The sequence below is a fragment of the Ochotona princeps genome, chromosome 12 (assembly GCF_030435755.1).
Source record: "Ochotona princeps isolate mOchPri1 chromosome 12, mOchPri1.hap1, whole genome shotgun sequence".
NCBI classification, from domain to species: Eukaryota; Metazoa; Chordata; class Mammalia; order Lagomorpha; family Ochotonidae; genus Ochotona; species Ochotona princeps.
In genome coordinates this window covers 42,302,429-42,321,590 of record NC_080843.1, presented here as the reverse complement: position 1 = coordinate 42,321,590, position 19,162 = coordinate 42,302,429, and the positions used below count along the sequence as shown (strand labels likewise).

Sequence of the window (19,162 nt, the reverse complement as noted above, 5' to 3'; positions counted from 1 at the left end):
GTCAGAAGCTGGAAGCTAAGACCTTCCCCTTGTTCCCCTTTGCAGATGCAGGGACCCAAGGCTTTGGGCCATCCTCTGTTGCCCTCCCAAGGCCATTAATAGGAAGCTGGATTAGAAGTGGAGCACCTGAAACTAAACCAGCACTCACATGGAATGCCGGCACTGCAGGCCGAGGACTAAACTGTGCACCGCCACACCAGATCGAGGTTTTCATCTTTGACATATGCCTCTGTGACTTAGTGGAGTCTCTGCTCCTTCAGTGGATATTGAGAGGTATCCTGGGTGGGGTCAGACCTCTGGCCAGTGCTCAAGGGTGGGACAAGAGTCCGTGGTGACACCCATGTTGGGAGTGGGAGGTTTCCTCTAACTTCACAGCCTGAAGGGTATAATCACATCTGCTGTGATTACATCAGCACCTCTCTGCCAAGATGAACTAACCATCCAGGGTCAGCCTGCTTTCAAACTCACAGCACACAGGCATCTTACCTTTGAAGGGAACTGAACTACACAAAGGATCTGGACAGTCCTCAATGTGAACACAGAACCCCAAGCTTCTATAGCTGGATACAGCAACTGGCCAAAGGCCTGGCCACACCCTATTGCATAGTCACAAAATTCTGTCACAGGTTGTAGTCTCTTCTAGTCCCAGGGAACAGGGGATCCACTCTGTCCTACAAGCCTCCTTCAGCTACTGAAAACAGTGTCCTTCTCAGAACCAGCTGCCTGGTAGGGGTTGGTCAGTGCTCTACCTTGGCTTGATTAGTCAGGCAGTGTGATAAGATGAGGGGCAGGGGAGAGCTTTTTGAGTCTAAGCAGGCACCCTGCCTCCTTCCAGCCTTCCTGGCAAGACTCAGTCCAGATCCAGGAGCTGCAGATGTATCCAGTTACAATCCCTCAGTGATGCATGGGCTGCAGTAGCCTCTATTTGCCTCAAGATTGCATGCTGGTTGCTGGCTGGCATCTCCACCAGCTGCTGGCTGTAGGAGTCACAGCAGTTTCTGGCTCAGTGTTGCACATAGTATCTCCCTGCTCTACAGCACCTTATTTTTGTAGACTTATACTGTAAACCTCCTTTCAGCTGTCCATCGGGAATGTAAATACTTCTTGTGTTATCTCCTTATGGTCAGAATCAGCACATCTCTCCCTTAGTTGAAGTAATAGTGTCGACATTTACTGTGAAGATAGGAAAAGGTAATACTATAGATATTAGGTAAGACTAAAGAATTCTCCATTTGAACTACATTTTGAGTTTTTGATGTCACATTTTACCCTTCTTTATTGCCTCTTAACATTTTGTCTTCATAATGAAGATATAGTCGGTGTGCTGCACTATGGAAATTAGGGCATTGTGAATTTGTTCAATCAGTCTTGCCAGTGAGTTCTCAATCTCCTTTTTTAAAAAATTATTTTTAGGGCCCGGCGACGTGGCCTAGCAGCTAAAGTCCTCGCCTTGAACGCACCGGGATCCCATATGGGTGCCAGTTCTAATCCCGGCAGCCTCACTTCCCATCCAACTCCTGCTTGTGGCCTGGGAAAGCAGTGGAAGATGGCCCAATGCCTTGGGACCCTGCACCCGCATGGGAGACCCGGAAGAGGTTCCTGGTTCCCAGCTTCGGATCGGCGCACACTGGCCATTGCGGCTCACTTGGGGAGTGAACCATCAGACGTAAGATCTTCCTCTCTGTCTCTCCTCCTCTCTGCATATCTGACTTTGTAATTAAAAATAAATCAATCTTTAAAAATTTATTTTTATTGGAAAGTCAGACATAGAGAGAAAGGAAAGACAGAAGGTCTTCCATCTGCTGATTCACTTCCCATGTGGCCGCAACAGCCAGAGCTGAGCTAATCTCAAGCCAGGAGCCAGGAACTTCCTCCAGGTCTCCCACACGGGTGCAGGGTCCCAAAGCATTGGGCCGTCCTCAACTGCTTTCCCAGGCCACAAGCAGGGAACTGGAAGGGAAGTGCAGCAACCAGGATACAAAGTGGCACCTATATTGGATGCTGGTGCATGCAAGGTAAGGACTTTAGCCACTAGGGTACCACATCAGGCCCTCTTTATTTTCTCATTGCCTAGTGTCTCTAATTTGAAAAACTTGTCAGCATTCCTTGTAAGGCAGGAAAACTCCAGTCTCTTTAGTCTTGTTTACTAATGCCTTTGATATTTCTTCTACTCCTATCAGGAAACTCATATCCTGAACAGTGGTGTTGGCAGGCCCACTTTTCCTTCAGTGTTGAATGTCCATGCCTGTGAGCTTTCTGCCTGTCCTCTCCTGTCCATGTGTGTGAGCTTTCTGCTGAGGCCTGTACTTACATGGAATTGAGCAGTTTTTCTCTTGAAGCTCTGAAAATCCTGTTAAGCACTTTAAACCTGGCCTGTTGCTTTCCCGTATCTGGATAGTTGCATCCTTCTGGCTGGGAAATCTTGCCATCTCCATGAATATGCTTTCTACCCTATTTGCATTCTCGAGTTCCAGTTGAACCCCAATAGCTCAATATTTCCCATTTGTTATCGCAACTTTTCCACAAGCTTTCTTCACTTTTCATGGTTTTTTCTCCTTTATGTATTTTCAAGTAACTTTTTGTTCTGTTTAATCTACTCTGCTATTGATATCATAGTTTTTATTTTGTAACCTTTCAGAATAAGGATGCGATTTTTTTTTTTGAAGCATTTCCCTTTCAGTATGTTAGGAGCACTAAATCATTTGTGTCCCCTTGATGTTTTTCTTATTTTCATCTAGGTATCTTAAAATGTCAGTTTCTCGTACCTTAAGGTTTGATGTTTGTTGGTGTTAAGACACCTGCACATCAAAAGACTGGTTACTTACCTAGCTTCACTGATACCTGTTCTTTCAGAAGTGCTAAGCAACATGCTTGTTTTCTGAACTTGTGCTTTTCTGCTATGTTAGCACCAGATGGCGCCCTGTGTGGAGGACTGCTGAAGTTCACTTTCAGTGGGTGCACCTCGAATTGAGGTCTGTTACAAATGCTGTGTTGTTCATCTTGAACATGGACATGTCTTACAAGGGACAGTTTCTTCCTATGAGTCTTTCCTCTGGTGCTGCAGTGGGTATCCACACAACAAGTAACACTTAGAGCCTACAGCTTGCTAAAACACAGGCTAAACCCTACACTAGGTTTATCTGCTGCAGAAATGGACTCTCAGCACAATCAGGCCACCCCAAACAGCCGCAAGTGACACTGGCTTGGTTAGAAGTCTGACTGGGATCATGGGACCCTATGACATCAGGGCAAGTCCAGAGTCGCCACCCACAATCCTGGGGACGGGGACATTAGGATTTCTCTGGTGTTGGGTTTTACCAGGCCCAGTCTGGTGAATACTTCCTGCCAAAAGTTGCTGGAGGGATTAAGAGCAATCCCTCGGCTACCCAGAATGGCACTAAGGTAGGTTACAATCTGGGAGGTGCGTATCAGGCCTACAAGTAGCTGTCATTTGAAATATTTCTCTTAGCACAAAATAAATCACTGATGCCAAGGTCATTTGGAGGGATCTTTTTTTTAAAAGATTTATTTATTTTTATTGCAAAGTCAGATATACAGAGAGGAGGAGAGAGAGAGGTAGATCTTCCGTCCGATCATTCACTCCCCAAGTGACCGCAATGGCTGGTGCTGCGCTGATCCGAAGCCGGGAACCAGGAACTTCTTCCGGGTCTCCCACACGGGTCCCAAAGCTTTGGGCCGTCCTCGACTGCTTTCCCAGGCCACAAGCAGAGAGCTGGATGGGAAGTGGAGCTGCGGGGATTAGAACCGGCGCCCATATGGGATCCTGGGGCGTTCAAGGCGAGGACTTTAGCTGCTAGGCCACGCCGCCGGGCCCTGGAGGGATCTTTGTAAGTTCTGACCCAGAAACTGCAGGTTTTTGGGCTTTTCGTGCTGGGCATCACAGGGGGTGAACCCAAGCTCTGAGTTCTAAGGGAAAAGTCCTAAATTCCCTTTCCTGCTTTACTCTCCAGCAGCAGGAATCCTTTATTCACTGCCAGAGGTTGAGAGGGGTGGTGCAGGCAGATCCAGTTCCTGGCCAACTGAATAAGGAAGTTCCAGGCACTTGGTACAGGCCTGGTCAGTTTTTCATGGAAATTTGGTCCTGGATTTCTTACTCTAAGATTTGAATTTAATTCTATCTTCGTCTCCAAATTGTGAGGTGAGGCATCTCAATGAGTCACTTGGCGAGGCATCTCAATGAGTCACTTGGCTAGGCCAGAGGGTGTTGCTGCTCTTTGCTATCTTATTGGATACCTCGTTATACTGAAGCCAGGCACTGGTGGTGTCCCACCTGGCTTCTGTAGCTGTGGTAAAGGAGACTTAGTATGTCAACAGCAGGTTCAAACTGGAGTGCCTGAGGAGAAACCACTGCCACCACCTTGTTCTGCCTCCCCTCAGGTACGTCCTAGTGTAACAAATTTTGGAGTTCCCTTCCCCACTACTAATGAAGGCACTTTCCCACAGCACAGACAACCAGCTGAAAAGGCTCAGGATCTTCAATAACTAAGTAAGTTACAGACCCAGCAGTGTCTATAAACTAGAGCCAGGGCCTAGCCATGAGCTGGTGGACTGACAATGAGGTCTTTGCTGGGACTAGGGCGGATCCACACAGCGCTCTAGTTTCGGCTGATGTGCCCTGGATCCATTCATGAGGGCAAATATTGGCAACTGAAATGACACGTTCTTGGACAGTGAGGATGTAAGCCAAGCAGTTGTCTAGGTAGGCTGCACCACAAACTTCTGGATTTTTGCACATTTCAAACTTATGGAATGAATATATTTAGTGAATCAGGTTTAAGTAAGAGATTTATGTTGTGGTTATCTCTTCTAATTGCTTTTAAGACTTGAGGGCCCGGGCCCAGTGGTCTAGCAGCTAAAGTCTTCACCTTGCACACACTGGGATCCTATATGGGCACCAGTTCTAATCCCGGCAGCCCCATTTCCTATCCAGCTCTCTGCTTGTGGCCTGGGAAAGCAGCAGAGGAAGGGTCGAAGTCTTGGAACCCTGCATCCTTGTGGGAGACCTGGAAGAAGTTCCTGGATGCTGGCTTCGGATTGGAGCAGCACCAGCCGTTGCAGCCACTTGGAGTGAATCATCGGATGGAAGATCTTCCTCTGTATATCTTTGTGTAACTTTTTAAGATTATTTTTTATTGCAAAGGGGGCATCAAAGAAAGATCTTCCATCTGGTGGTTCACTCCCCAGGTGGTCTTCCACAGGCAGCACTGGACCAGGCTCAGGGCAGGAGCCTCTTCAGGTATCTTGTGGATGGCAAGGACCCAAGCACTTGGGCCACTGTCTGCCTTCCCCAGGCCATTAGCAAGGAGTTAGATCAGAAGTGGAGTAACTGGGATATGAACTGGCACCCAGAGTGTGGCAGCATTACTTGCTATACCACAATGCCAGTCCCTATGTAGTAGTTATTCTTTACAATCTATCAAGGGAGGCCACATTTAATGAAAGCTTAGTTCTTTTCATCATGGGGATATGTTACATCCCTACGTTCAATGTTATTTGCACCATCCTGCATATACATAAGACAAATTTTTCTTGCTACCAACGCAAACCTACCTGCTTCCATCCAATTCATTCCTTCATAATACAGGTATTTCTTGAGTGACAAGGTAGTGACTGTTGAAAGGTAATGGTTAATTTGTTTGATATGTGGAACTGACCTTTATGGTTTCTTCACAGCATGTGTATCACCTTACTGACTGAGGTCTATGTAGTCCGCATCCCACCCTTCGGTACGTAATGCAATTCACAAGAAAGTTACAACCATATCTTGATACTGATAGCAAAGTAGTACACACAACTATGTACTGTGTACTCTGAAAGAAAACATTTATGTATTTGTATTCCTATGTCCCCAAATCATATTATAAATGCCTAATCAGTTATTCAATAGAACTCTTCAATCCTGTTATAAGCAGTGATGTGTATTACATCCTGTTTCCAACGTCTTACATTTTTAATTTATATACATATGTAATACTTTGAAAATGGCTACTGCTAAAAGTATAACTTGTCACTGAAAGTAACAGAACTACACATTTCTCTATTAATAACAAAATATGTAGTATTTAGCATTATTAAAACCCTAAGGAGAACCCAGGGTGCTATGACACAAGAACAAAAATAAGTTCTCCCTTGAACACTTTGCCAAAAATGGTTTCATAGCGTGAAACAGAAAACACAAGTACAAATTAACTGTACAAAATAATTTATTCTAGCATTTTTAATGTTGATTCTTTTACAGTTTTTTCTTCAATAACTGAGTAAACAGGTAAGATGAAGGAAATATATTTTAATTAGATCTGTTTGCCTAAGTAAAATTTCCCTTTTTGAATTGATATTAATGTATTCCTTATAGACATATTTACAGCGTTAAAATCTACGGAGTAACACCACTGTTTTTCTGTACAGGATCCAAAAACTATTTGTCCCAAAAATACTGTTAAATTTTGTCTTACTACAAAATAATGATAAATTCTCATTTTGCTGATATAAAAAAGCATTTAGCACAGTTATACGGTAATAAGGCTTCATTTTAATTTGTATTCTACCCTGCACACTCTTGAAACAGATCTGAGTATAAACTACTTAACATTCATACGCATGAATTATGCTCTTTTTATCTAGTTGCCTTAAGAGATACTCAAATTCACCAGTGAATTTTCACATTCTAAATCATCTACGTGAAACTGGAGTACCCTTTTTAAACTAGAAAATGTCACTTTAATTGATAAAGGAAATGGTAAATAATGAAAAATTATGATGAAAAGGGCAATTTAAGATTCATTATGTGCCAAGAGAAATTTTATATTGCTATAGTTGAAACCTTGAAAGGCACAGAAGCAAAGCAGTAAGACAGGGGATCAAAACGCACATCCTGAAACCAAATTAAATTTAACACACCGGAAATCTATACAACTTAGCCTAATTATAAATTATGATATAGAAGCAATGGCAGCTATCACAACGCTGATAACGTGTGAGTTTAAGAAAAACTATACAAATACACAAATCTTAACAGGTGTTCATGTAAACTAGCAGAATCAAAGAATAAAACCAGCTTATAGAATACTCCATTTAAAAATTCAACCCAAGTATCTCCTTTCACATCCATATTAAATGTACCCTAGAAATGACACCCTGATCATACTGAATTGAGTCTGTAGCAGTCGATCTTCTGTGAGATTTCACATCTCATGTGCCAACATATCACAGTTCACAGTGAGCTTCAGTGCTGCAGCAGGACTGTCCACTTTGTTCCCCACAGGCAGGAAAGCAGGTGTGAAAGGAAGAAGGTGATGGCAGGCCATCCTGTACTCTTCGTATTGCGAACCACAGTTCCCAAAGCTGCCATCAAGCAGTGCCTCAGAAACCTTTATTAAGGTCTAATGAAACAAGGAGAAAATACTAATTAAGAAGATTCATTCTGATAGCTCTTTGCTATCTATAGTAACCGTCTCAAAAAAGGAACATGAAACCCCATCTTTGGAAAAGGTAAGTGCTGCCAGAGCTGTGGAGAAGGTTTGGAACAGCTGACACTGGGGAGAATCTTCATTAGCACAGCCAGAGCAGAAAATATGCAGATTCCTTAAAACTCCTGTAATCCCACTAGCTAATACACAGATTCTTTTCCACTGGATATGTTCAAAGACATTTGCATGAAATGTTTATTTACTGTGGCACAATTTTTCAAATAACCAAGAAATGAGATTAATTTAAGCAATACATCAGTGGGTGAATATTTAAGATGTGGTACACAAAAGCATTGGTTGCTTCAAGGTTTTTGATTTTCATTTCTTCAACACATTTCAATAGCAGGCTATTTCATTTCATGTTAATTTTCTAATTCTTTCTGTAGCTGATTTTAAAGTGAGGTATAGTAACTGTGATAGACTAGCATATTGATATGAAGATACAATGCAGCATGACTCTACTTCGAAATCAAAGATGGACTCGCCCTGAAACTGTTAAATAGATCTGCCATTGTCCATCCCTACAATGTCAGGACACATAAAAAGCTGAATGATGGGCTTACGACTGCTTATGAAGGACTATACTATTGTAATGATACAGGAAATCAGCATGCGGGGGAGCACAATCCCAGAGCTGATGGAAAGCAGTATCATCACATATTATATATACCATAACTTTTTAAAACTTAAAATATTTCTAAGGCCCAATTGTATAGTCCATTGTCTAACACATGGATCAAAGTAAAGGAAATGTTAAGTGACATGAGCCAGGTATTGAGACAAAAAACTACATGATCTCATTCATCTGTGGAATCTAATGTTAAGTTCACAGAGGCTGGGAGGATGGAATGGGAAAATGTTAGTCAAGCAACACTAAGAAAAAAATTTAACACAAACAGGTATGTAAGCTTAACCTGCTGGGAACATGACACCCACTAAATGTTGTAATTTTAACGTAAATTTCACATAACTGCAAGAAGTATTTTGTATAAAAGTGGTAAAAGTCTAATACTTGAAAACCTCTCCAATAGTGTGCTTTAGGAATAACAATAGCCCACCTCTATTGAGCACTTACTGCTCACCAGGCCTCTCACAAGGACTGAGGTAAACAGAGATAAATGCCTACAGTGGCATTCCTCTTACTGATGGAACTGTGACTTACAGCCAGGCATAACTATGGCCATGCGGGACTGTGTATGATTATGTGTTTTATTTCATCAGTCAGCATCCACAGACTGGCCTGTGCAGAAAAATCTTACCTTTACGTTTTTATCTTTTATAGTTTCATCCAGTCTAGTGGCTATTGCAATTGCTTTCTCCTGTCTTGACTTGTCCAGGAAATACATCATTTTAGCACCTGAAATATCAAGACACTTAAATGAGTGAACTCCTGATTTTCACATTTCATCTGGTTTCTCCTAATCAGTACCATAGAAGATGGGGTCAAGTGTCCTATCAGTAGTGGCTCTTACCAGTTCTCATAAGCCCACTGTGTTCTCTTCTCAGACTAGCTTATGCTTCTCATGCAAATACTTGTTTTATTGGAAATAGTTACATAAATTACCTTTTAATCAGTTACAACTAATCAATTATTCTCAGTTGGACTTTCTTTACAATATATTATGTAGTAAAAATTCTTATCCTTCGGAAAAACAATTCACAACTGAAAGCAATTTTCACTATCCACTGCTCTGTCCGTTTTCTCGTTGTTTGAGCTGTATTTACCTGGAAGGAAGCATTACAGTGAAGGAATCAAGAGACAGATCTTTCATGGTCTGATTTGCTCCCTAAATGGTCACAACAAAGCCAGGAACCTGGAACTGCATCCAGGGCTAACAGAGTAGCAGGAGGCGCAAGCACTTGGGCTATCTTCCACTGCTCTCCCAGGCCATTAGAGCAGGGAATTGAACTGAAGTGGAGCAATTGGGACACAAATTGAAGCCCATACACTATACAGCTGGTGGCTTAACCCATAGAGCCAAAACCCCAGCCCTTGAAAAGAAATTCCTTAGCTGCTCTTTCAAGAAATAACTTTTCCTAATAATCATTTCCACAGACATCATAACTGAAGTTTTCTTTTGGCAAGAAAGCTTTTAGGTTAGTGTAAATGTAAGTACATGGCTTAAAAGCATGGTTAAGTGTGGCCCATCCTTCATTTTGTGCCCAACTCCCTTTCTCTACAATCTTCGCTTCTTATACATATTTTCATTTTTAAATGTGTATACACTGCCTAAAACCTTTCCTGTAGCAAAGCAGGACAAATAAATCCTCAGGATAGAGAAGCTGCTGACTCTGGATCAGCTCAGCTCCAGCTATTGGGCCCAGTTGGGGAGTAGACCAGCAGATGGAAGATCTCTCTCCCAATCCTCCTCTGTATATTTGACTTTCAATAAAAATATTAACTGCTTTGTATTTTCCTTTTAAATAAAATCAGAATGACCATGAAAGGCTGCATTAAAGGTATGATGTATACTTTCTCTCAGCTTTTCCCATGCACATCTATTCCCCCATCCACATATACAGTTGAAATTATACTGCATGTCCAATTCTGCATTATGTATTAGAGAAGTATTTACCCCTATAAACACTTCCAAAAAAACATCTTAAATGATGACCTGGTATTCATCCTATGAACCCACCTCTATTTTCCCTTTTATCAGACATACATGAGATTTGACAGCATTTGAGTACCTTTATACATCATGGTTTGCTTCTGATCAGTTCTTTAAATTTACAAAACTTTTCACATAAGATAAAACTATTAATAAAACCAATTGTTTCCTTAAATGGCTTAGCCAGTTTAAACTCACAGCAGCAAAGTACAAGAGTTTGACTGCTATATCCTTCCTACATTTAACTCTCCTTTTTACTAACACATGTTGGAGGATGGGCATTTGGTACATCATTTAGGTTGCCACTTTGGGCACCCACATTCCATATTTAAAGGCCTGGGTTCAAGTCTCTACTCCAATTTTAAACCAGCTTCCTGTTACTGCGCACCCTAGAAGGTAGCAGGCGAGGGCTCAAACACTTGGCTCTCTGCTACTCCTGTGAGAGACTTGGACCGAGTATCCACTGCATGGCCAGGCCCTGGCTACGCGGAGAGAAAACCGGTAGACAGGAACTCCGTTCATTTTTCTCATTCCACTTTTCCAAATTTTTTCATCATTCTTTTACTATAAACATTTTAACCTCTGGGAGGTAAGTACAGACCTGAAAGTAGATGCTGAAGAGAGGTAGAATTATGACTGAGAAAATCTTCATTAAAGCTTTCTAAATCCTTGTTGATAAATATCTTCTGCATTTCTTGAGACAGAACTCTGCTCACAATGTCTGAGAGATTACTATGATTAGATACTGTAAAAAAAATTTGAATACTTTTCAATAGGCCCTTTAGAAAAAATAGAAAGTATTGTTTATTACATTTGATATTTTTCAAAGTAAAAATACTGCTTTATATTCACACATATCCTAGAGACTAAAAATGTACAGATTTCTTGGCTGACATGTTTATAGTATTTAAATAGATATATTTATAAATATTTCCTCTTAGCTGCAAAATGGAAAATGGTCCTATTTGCTTCTATATAGACTACCTTTTTATACTTACCAGATTTAGAAAATCTAATTAAACATTCATGCAACCACGGGTTATTCCTATTGATAGCAAAAGCTCGTTTCACAGACTGCAGCATTAGTAGAAACTTTCCTGTGTCATGAAACATACAATTAAATTGTTATAAAATATGACTTTTTTTTATAACACTGATGGGTAAAATTCAAAGCTAATAACTGGTTATCAAACAACAATTTTGGACCCAGCCTGGTTGCCTCATAAAGTCCTCGCCTTGCATGCACCAGGATCCCATATGCATGCCAGTTCGTATCCCAGCTGCTCCACTTCCCATCCAGCTCCCTGCTTGTGGCCTGGGAAAGCAGTAGGAAACAGCCCAAGGCCTTGGGACCCTGCACCCACGTGGGAGACCCAGAAGAGGCCCCTGGCTTTGGATCAGCGCAGCTCTGGCTGTTGCTGCCACTGTAAGTCTAACTTTCCAATAAAATTAACAAATCTTAAAAAAAAAAAAACTATTGGCTTTGAAAAAATCATCAAGAGTTTCTTTGGGTAAATCAACTGTTCTTCAAACTGAATTTTATCTTACTATAATCTAGTGAAAATTTCTTTTTTAAACAGGTAGTACACAGAATTTTAATGGACTACAGTGCAATATTTTAAAACATGTATATTCCATATCTGATCAAATCAGGCAATTATGTTTCCCTTCATGTTTGGAGTTCCTTTTAAGCCTTCACGCAGCAGACACAATAGTGTGAACCACTGTTACCGCACTGTGCTGTGTCAGCAGTTTTGATGAGCAAGGACAAGAGCCATTGTGAAAGGTTAAAAAGGAATTCAAACAAATAAAATTGGTCTGACAAAAATTGCCATAAATGTAGTCACCAATATAATTAAGGATTTAAAAAATTCAAACTATTACCTTTTCTAAAATATATTTCAAATGCTAATAGGTGAGTGTTAATATTATCAGCAACAAGATTCTTAAGAGGTATAAGGAACTTGATAGCTTCTTCTAATGGATTTTCTACCTATTTTGGAACAAAATACAATTATTAATGTTAACATTCCCTTAAAATGTTACATTAACACATAAGTGCTTGAGATAGCTTTCACAAGACATTTTAAAGTACAGGGTCAAATTTTCAAATAGATATAATTCCATTTATTTCTGATTATGAAACCAAGGTACTTGTTGAAATTCAAGAGCATATAAACTTATTCCACATACTTAAGAAAATGGTACTTTACAGTCCCTGTGTATCACAAACATTTCAAATAAAATTGGGAAAAAAGTAATGACCAATTCCAAGTACTTATACTAGATTCACAATGACAGTAAGGCAAAAGGTATTTCATTAAATCTAGTCCTAAAACTATTAACATTAACCTAAAAGACAAATTATTCTGCCCACAGGCAGTTTGTAAAAAACAGCTTGAGTATCTAAGGAACAGCAGGGCAGACTGTGTCTGTAATCTTGAGCTCAGATTGCTGGCGCCCAAAGTCCAAGACCAAACTGGAGGTCTGTGTATAAATGTCCACAGCTGGGCAATGGTCCAAGGTCGTAGAACTGTGTGCCTTAAGGATATTCTTGAGGCACAGTCACCCACCTCTAAACCTGGGTCCCAGTGTTGATTCCATAAAACATTCACTGACTGACATGAAAATGAGTGACTACTTAGTTTGTGACACCATCATTTTCTGTAATTTGACTACCTCAGTAGTTCAATAAAAGGATGATACATCCTGTTCATACTGTGGTTAGTCATGGTAGCAGGCAAGTATTTTATTACCAAAAATTTAGTGATTTAAAAACATATTACGGTTCTGTCATGCTGTTGTAAACACAAAGGTATTGGCAAAGCTGCCATTTTTTGAAGGTGTTTGGGAAGAATGTGATTCCAGACTAAGTCAGAAACAGCAGGCCGAGTCCTCACATCACCCTGACCTCTTCTGATCATACTAGGTCACACGGATAATTCAAGTTCAAGCTACCTACTTTGGGATCAGCTAATTACAACCTTACTTTCCTTTTGCCAGGTAAGATCCCATACTCACAGATTCTAACATTCAGAGCACAAACACCCTTAGAGAATCCTTTACTCAGCTAACCACAATTCTGTGTGTAACTTGCATTGACCAGAATTTATGTATTATCTCTCAAAAATAACTGATGTGCATCTTGAAACACTGCAAATGACTTCTAATTTACAGATTTAAGAAAATCATGTTCATCATCAAAGGAATCAAACAGTATTTCTACTAAAAAAAAAGTTCGTCTCACCCTTTCTAATTTCTCAGGTACAAGTTCCTCCTTGAGTCCATTCGCTTCATCTTCGTCATCATCTCTTTTTTTCTTTTGATTTTTTTGACGTTCCTTTTCCACATGCTTCCTCTCTTCTTCCAATTCAGCTTTTTTCTGAGCTCTTCTCTGTTTGCTAAGCATTTTCTTCAATTCTTTGGCTGACAGATTTTCTAAAAGCATCCAAACAAAAATTCTACTTGAGTCAATGTCTTCATTTTTCCTCATTCTTAAATATATATTACTAGTATCACTTTTATAAGAAGGGCTACTACATAAAAATTTTCAAGAAGTGCACAGCTACAACTAGCACAAAATCTGACCCACAAACAAAAGCAACTGGTACATGCTGCATTGATTATAAAATTAAGAGACAGAACCAGGTTCATTTTATAGACAATGCATAACCTTTCAGTCTCAAGCCCCAAACACTGTAGAAGGTGCCTGATATAATCAATATCCTCTTAAAATATTTCAAGAGTAAGTGAAATGCATTTTAACACACTTGTGATCTTCAAGTACAATGTAAACATTAAAAAGGAAAACTTAAAAATTGACCTCTATGCTAGTATTTCTCAAATACTCGTAGATACTAAAAGCCTAGGAAATATAAGGCTGTACAAATAATCTTACTGGCATTCTTATTGTGAATAAATTAAGTACTAAAAGTTTTAGGAACACGTATTTTCCCTAAGATGATCAAAGCTATTTTCATATACAATTCAAGAAAAAAAAAAAAAGAAATGCAATCATAGGGCATTTCTAATTGCTCTGAACCAGCCTTTCTAAACAATACAAGTCATTCCACTAAGTTGATTAAGAAGCACCAACTCACAACAGCAGCAAAAGGACCTATTCAATCTCCTCTTTCTTCCTTCCCACTGATCAAGTAATCTGGAATTTTCAAACCTATGTGACAATATACTTTTCTATGTATTGTTTATATAATTAGTGTTTTTGAAATCTTTTAAATCAGTTACCTGAATTTATTTCTTGTTGTTTGCTTTCATTGGTTAAAGGGTTATCATACAATTTCAAGTATATTTCAATTGCTGATCTAGCAGCCTTGAAATAAAAAGCATGTCTTCTGAGTATATCTTCTAACCTCAAAAGGTCAACATAGGCACGGAGAGTCATCTTTCTCATGCAGTATGTATGGAAGTCAAACTGATCATCGGTTATCTCAAAAAAGTGCTTGAAAACAAAACAAAAAGATTACCCTTAGATTTATGTCAGTCTACCTTTTAAAAGAAAGCAGTAAAACAGCCCCCAACAAAACAATAATGCCATAATGACACTTAGTTGCCCTCTCTTTTGTTTAACAGTAATGAAGGACATCATATTGGAAGCTTTCTTCTTAGAATCTATCCCCAAACCCTGAAAGTTTTGTGATAATATTTAATGAGTCAAATGATCAGGTTATTTTTTTAAACTCAGATATTAGTGAATTTTAACTTTAAAAACTTTAACAGACCATTTCACCTGCATATTTACTAAAAGCCAGCATGGCAAAGTTAAAATCAAGTCCGGATGAAGACTAAACGTCCAGATGTTCACACTACATCTTTACAAGTCAGACTGCCCTACCATACTCAGCTCTTGGTGGGAAAGCCTTATTTTCTCCATCCCACAACCTGGCACATGGGCCTAACGCTTGGCAGACATTCAGCAACCCTAATATCTACCAACTTTCAGAGATAAGCAGCTTACGAGGCATATAACCTTCAGTAAGTCTTGCAATGTCCTGAAGTCACATTTAAGTAAGGAGTAAAAGTCTAACAATTCATTTCTTTTTTTTTTAATATTTTGATATATTTCCTTTTATTTGTTTTTTTATTATTAATTATTATGCATTATGTGACAGTTTCATAGGCAACAATTCATTTCTTAAGGCTCATTCTTAATAGTAAACTGCTAAGCCAGTGCACAGCACTATGGTTTCCTTCTATTAGTAAGCACCCTTTAACTCCCTAAATTCTATTTTAGACCATTATTCATCCAGACTGTATGTATAAATAAGCATAACTTCTTCCCAAGAGCTCAAAAGATATCATTCAGCTAACAAAGACTCCATGGCTCATAAGAGGTTATGAGCATTTACTATTTTACATGGAAGGGCACCAATGCCTCATTAATGCCTAGATGTATTTACATATTTGAAAGTCAAAGTTAAACAGATCTTTCACCTACTGGATCACTCCCCAGAGACCCAAAAAAGCCAGAGCAGACCAGTCCTGCAGCCTTGAGCTTCATCAAGGCTTCCCATGGGGGCAGCCCAGGCCCAAACACTTGGGCCTAGCCTATGTTTCTTACAAAGGAGCAGAATCAGAAGTGGAGCAACCAGAACTTGAACTGGAGCCCATATGAAATGCTGGCACTGCAGGCAGCAACTTTACACACTATACCATAATGTCAGCCCCACCAACAGAATAGTTTAATGCAAGTATTTTCTCCCCTCTATGTATTTCTACCTCTGATTCTTTGTCTCCCTACTTTAGCATCTCTAAAATCACACAAAAAAACTAATGATTCCATCTGTCAACACAGGTAAGAATCATCTATCAACACAGGTAAGTTGTTCTTGTACTTTATGGTCCTGGGGGTCTTGGAAATCCTCACAGAGAAGACACATTACTAATCATTGACATAATGATTTGACAGCCTCAACTGACTTCAGGATCATTAAGAACACACTACAAATGAAGACTGTTAGATGTCTGAGACTAAATTTTTCGTAATAAAATGATGTGGAGGGAAAGAATTAGGAAAAAAACATTTTATGATAGTTAAAAAAATCACATTTTAATGTTCTATTTGAGTACTGAATTATTTCCACAAAGAAACAACTCAAATTTCGTTTTAACTTTTAAAAATGAATGTATTATTGTCTAAGTTAGTGGCTTTCCTTAAGTGACATAAAAGCATCATTATCTTAATATTCAATACAAATAACCAAGAAAAAATAGCAGTGTGTCATGGCCACGTAATGATATGAAAGAGATTATAGGATGATTTTTAGGTTAAAAAATGTAAAAAGACAAATGACAAGCTTCAAAAGATATTAGCAGCATCAGTAGACACAGATTTTAAGTCACATATTGAAAATAATCATATGGAACAAAACACCTTGATGCTGCCTCTATTATCAGTAACAGTCCATAGGCTGCCTCTCTCCAGTTCTTGTCTTCCATACATAGGGTGACCAACTTGTTCAAGTTTGCCAAGGTTTTTCCAGTTTTTGCAATGAAAGCACTGGGTTCCAGGTACTCTACCACAGGTAAACCTGATTGGTTAATCACCCTATAATAAGCTGTTGGTGGTATCAGATTTAGAAAAAGTAGAAAATGTCTAGATCTAGAAAAAGTAGAAAAATGCAGCTATGCCTTATTACTTCTGGTTTTCAAAGAAATTATATACTGCAGAATACTAATCTTGGGTTGATCTTTTTAACCTTTTCTTTTGGAATGCTTATAGAGCGATGTTGCAAAGTTAGTATACAGAGGTTCTACAGACCGTCCTCTTTTTTCCCCCAAATGTTCCAGCAATAAACCACAAGGCAATATCAAAACCAAGAAACTGATATTGGCACAATATACACCTATAATTCTATGCAGTTTTTATCTTGTGTGAATTCACAAAACCTCCACCAACATCAAGATACAGAATGATCATCATGAAGTTCTCTCTCGTACTATCACAGACTGGACACCGTAGTCTTCAAACTCATAAAATCTGAAAAAATGCTAGACAACAAAACTTGTTCACTTTCCAAACACAAAGTGCATCCTAAGTCATCTTAGGAGGACTGCAGAAAGCCAAGTATCAAAATCTTAACACACAGCTCATACCCATATATCTTTTTGTTTTGTTTTGGGGGCAGGCTATGCTGGCAGGAAATGCTGAAGATGCCAAATATGCTTGAATCACAGACTGGCAGAGGAAAAAAAAAAACACTGTTTCATACAGTGGTCTCATTAGGAATCCCTGCTGGGCTTTATCTCCTGTGCCAGATAGTCCTGTTCAATAGTTCTCCTTCCCAGGTGAGGTTTTATACACACACACACACACACACACACACACATACAACAAAAATCTCTAGAGTTAAAAAGTAATTAGTCGGGCCCGGCGCCATGGCCTAGTGGCTAAAGTCCTCGCCTTGAACGCCCCGGGATCCCATATGGACGCCGGTTCTAATCCCAGCAGCTCCACTTCCCATCCAGCTCCATGCTTGTGGCCTGGGAAAGCAGTCGAAGACGGCCCAATGCTTTGGGACCCCGCACCCATGTGGGAAACCTGGAAGAGGTTCCTGGTTCCCGGCTTCAGATCAGCATGCACCAGCCGTTGCGGCTCACTTAGGGAGTGAAACATCGGATGGAAGATCTTCCTCTCTGTCTCGCCTTCTCTCTGTATATTTGACTTTGTAATAACATAAATAAATCTTTAAAAAAAAATAATTAGTCAATTAGAAGAAAAAGCACCTCAATATTCTTTATACAGATTCTATTACTAACAAGTATATACCAACTTGATAAAAAGTTACAAAGTATAACTTTATCAGAAGTCTGAGATCTTATTAAACTGGTGCCCTGATTCAAATATAAACCAGCAGATACTTAGAACAAATTCCTGAATTCTGTAATTATAAATCCTTTCAGTGTTGTTAGAAATTCTTACAATCATTAGAAACTAATCTAGAAGCATCATGCTATTTGCATTAAACATCCCATTTCTACATACTACCACATGTAGATGTATCAACTGTGTAAGTCTTTTTTACTTGTAGTAGAGATAATGAAAAAATATCCTACAAGTGGCACGAGAAAAGGTTGTTTTGTAGTTTTTCTGTGTCTAATTTTTGTTAATCTGCTTACAGTTCCTTCCACTCAAATTTCAAATAGTTCAACTTTCTATCAATAATTACGTCAAATGACCAAGTTACAACTTCTATAATGTTTATAACTAATGATTTCTTGTATTTTACTCAAATGTTTCCTATCGATTGAGTAATTTCTTTGAACTGAAAGTGGTTTACTTGACAGAATCTTATTCAATGTACTCATCCAAATTCACTACCTTAGAAGAAAATATAAATAAATGTAACTTGATAATGGAATAAACTCAAATTCTAACAATTCTGAAAATATTAAAAATATAGTTCTTAATAAGTAGAATGCGTTTTTAAAGTAATGCTTATCTAGCAGCTGTCAAAACAAAACAGCAGTCAGATACGTAGCACAAATTGCAGCATGATTTAAACTAATCTGCTTGAATAACTCATATCAACCAAGAGCTCCGTTTTTAAAGGAGAAAATGACAAGGATTTTCACCCAAAGAGACAGCCATCAAGCTGAGGCATCAAATAGCAGCAAACAAAACAAAACAAAAAGGAAAAAGATCAGAATGTTCCTTAAAAAGCTCAGGTTTAATCCTATGTTCAATTTCCCTTCCAAAGCCACCCCTTAACAGTAAGCCTTCCTTTTGGGTAATTTGAGAATTTTCATATGGAAAAAGGCCAAAGCGACTGCCACGGTGCAGACATCAGGCTCACCTGACTATGATGCCTGTGGTTTTATAATGCTTCAGCAGGGGAACAGTGGTGCCGATTGCCCCCACAACTGGGGGCTGCTGAGGACTGCCTCAGGGGTGCATTTGTGGCTCTTTTCCTCCTGTGGTCCATGTGGAAGGAGAGTGCTTCAGAGATGACAAAGAACAGGAAAACAAAAATTCACACAAAGGAAAAGAAAAGTCCCCTCACTAAGGCACATCATACATAATTCTAAAAGCAAGTAATAAAGTAA

The 19,162-nt window shown here is 39.3% G+C and overlaps 1 protein-coding gene and 1 long non-coding RNA gene across 5 annotated transcripts in view; one reads left to right on the top strand and one right to left on the bottom strand.

The window, feature by feature from the left end:
• The window catches only part of LOC131481561 (uncharacterized), a 47,869-nt gene that overhangs the window by 28,320 nt on the left and 387 nt on the right, over nt 1-19,162 (top strand). Inside the window, exons 1-3 of one of the 2 annotated variants that reach the window (XR_009246389.1) lie at nt 12,990-13,102; nt 14,384-14,513; nt 15,863-15,934. This is a non-coding gene — a long non-coding RNA (uncharacterized LOC131481561). Of the gene's footprint in view, nt 1-12,989; nt 13,103-14,383; nt 14,514-15,862; nt 15,935-19,162 lie in introns of those variants that run through there. The other variant, XR_009246390.1, reaches the window with a different exon arrangement.
• Nucleotides 6,605-19,162, bottom strand: part of NAA16 (N-alpha-acetyltransferase 16, NatA auxiliary subunit) — a 56,919-nt gene continuing 44,361 nt past the window's right edge. For 2 of the 3 annotated variants that reach the window (XM_058670688.1, XM_004577452.3), the window contains 7 exons: nt 14,345-14,558; nt 13,347-13,537; nt 11,984-12,092; nt 11,098-11,196; nt 10,701-10,844; nt 8,747-8,844; nt 6,605-7,400 (listed from right to left, as the gene is read on the bottom strand). In XM_058670688.1, coding sequence (XP_058526671.1) covers nt 7,203-7,400; nt 8,747-8,844; nt 10,701-10,844; nt 11,098-11,196; nt 11,984-12,092; nt 13,347-13,537; nt 14,345-14,558 — 1,053 coding nt within the window. In that variant the 3' untranslated portion in view covers nt 6,605-7,202. Of the gene's footprint in view, nt 7,401-8,746; nt 8,845-10,700; nt 10,845-11,097; nt 11,197-11,983; nt 12,093-13,346; nt 13,538-14,344; nt 14,559-18,912; nt 19,056-19,162 lie in introns of those variants that run through there. The other variant, XR_009246388.1, reaches the window with a different exon arrangement.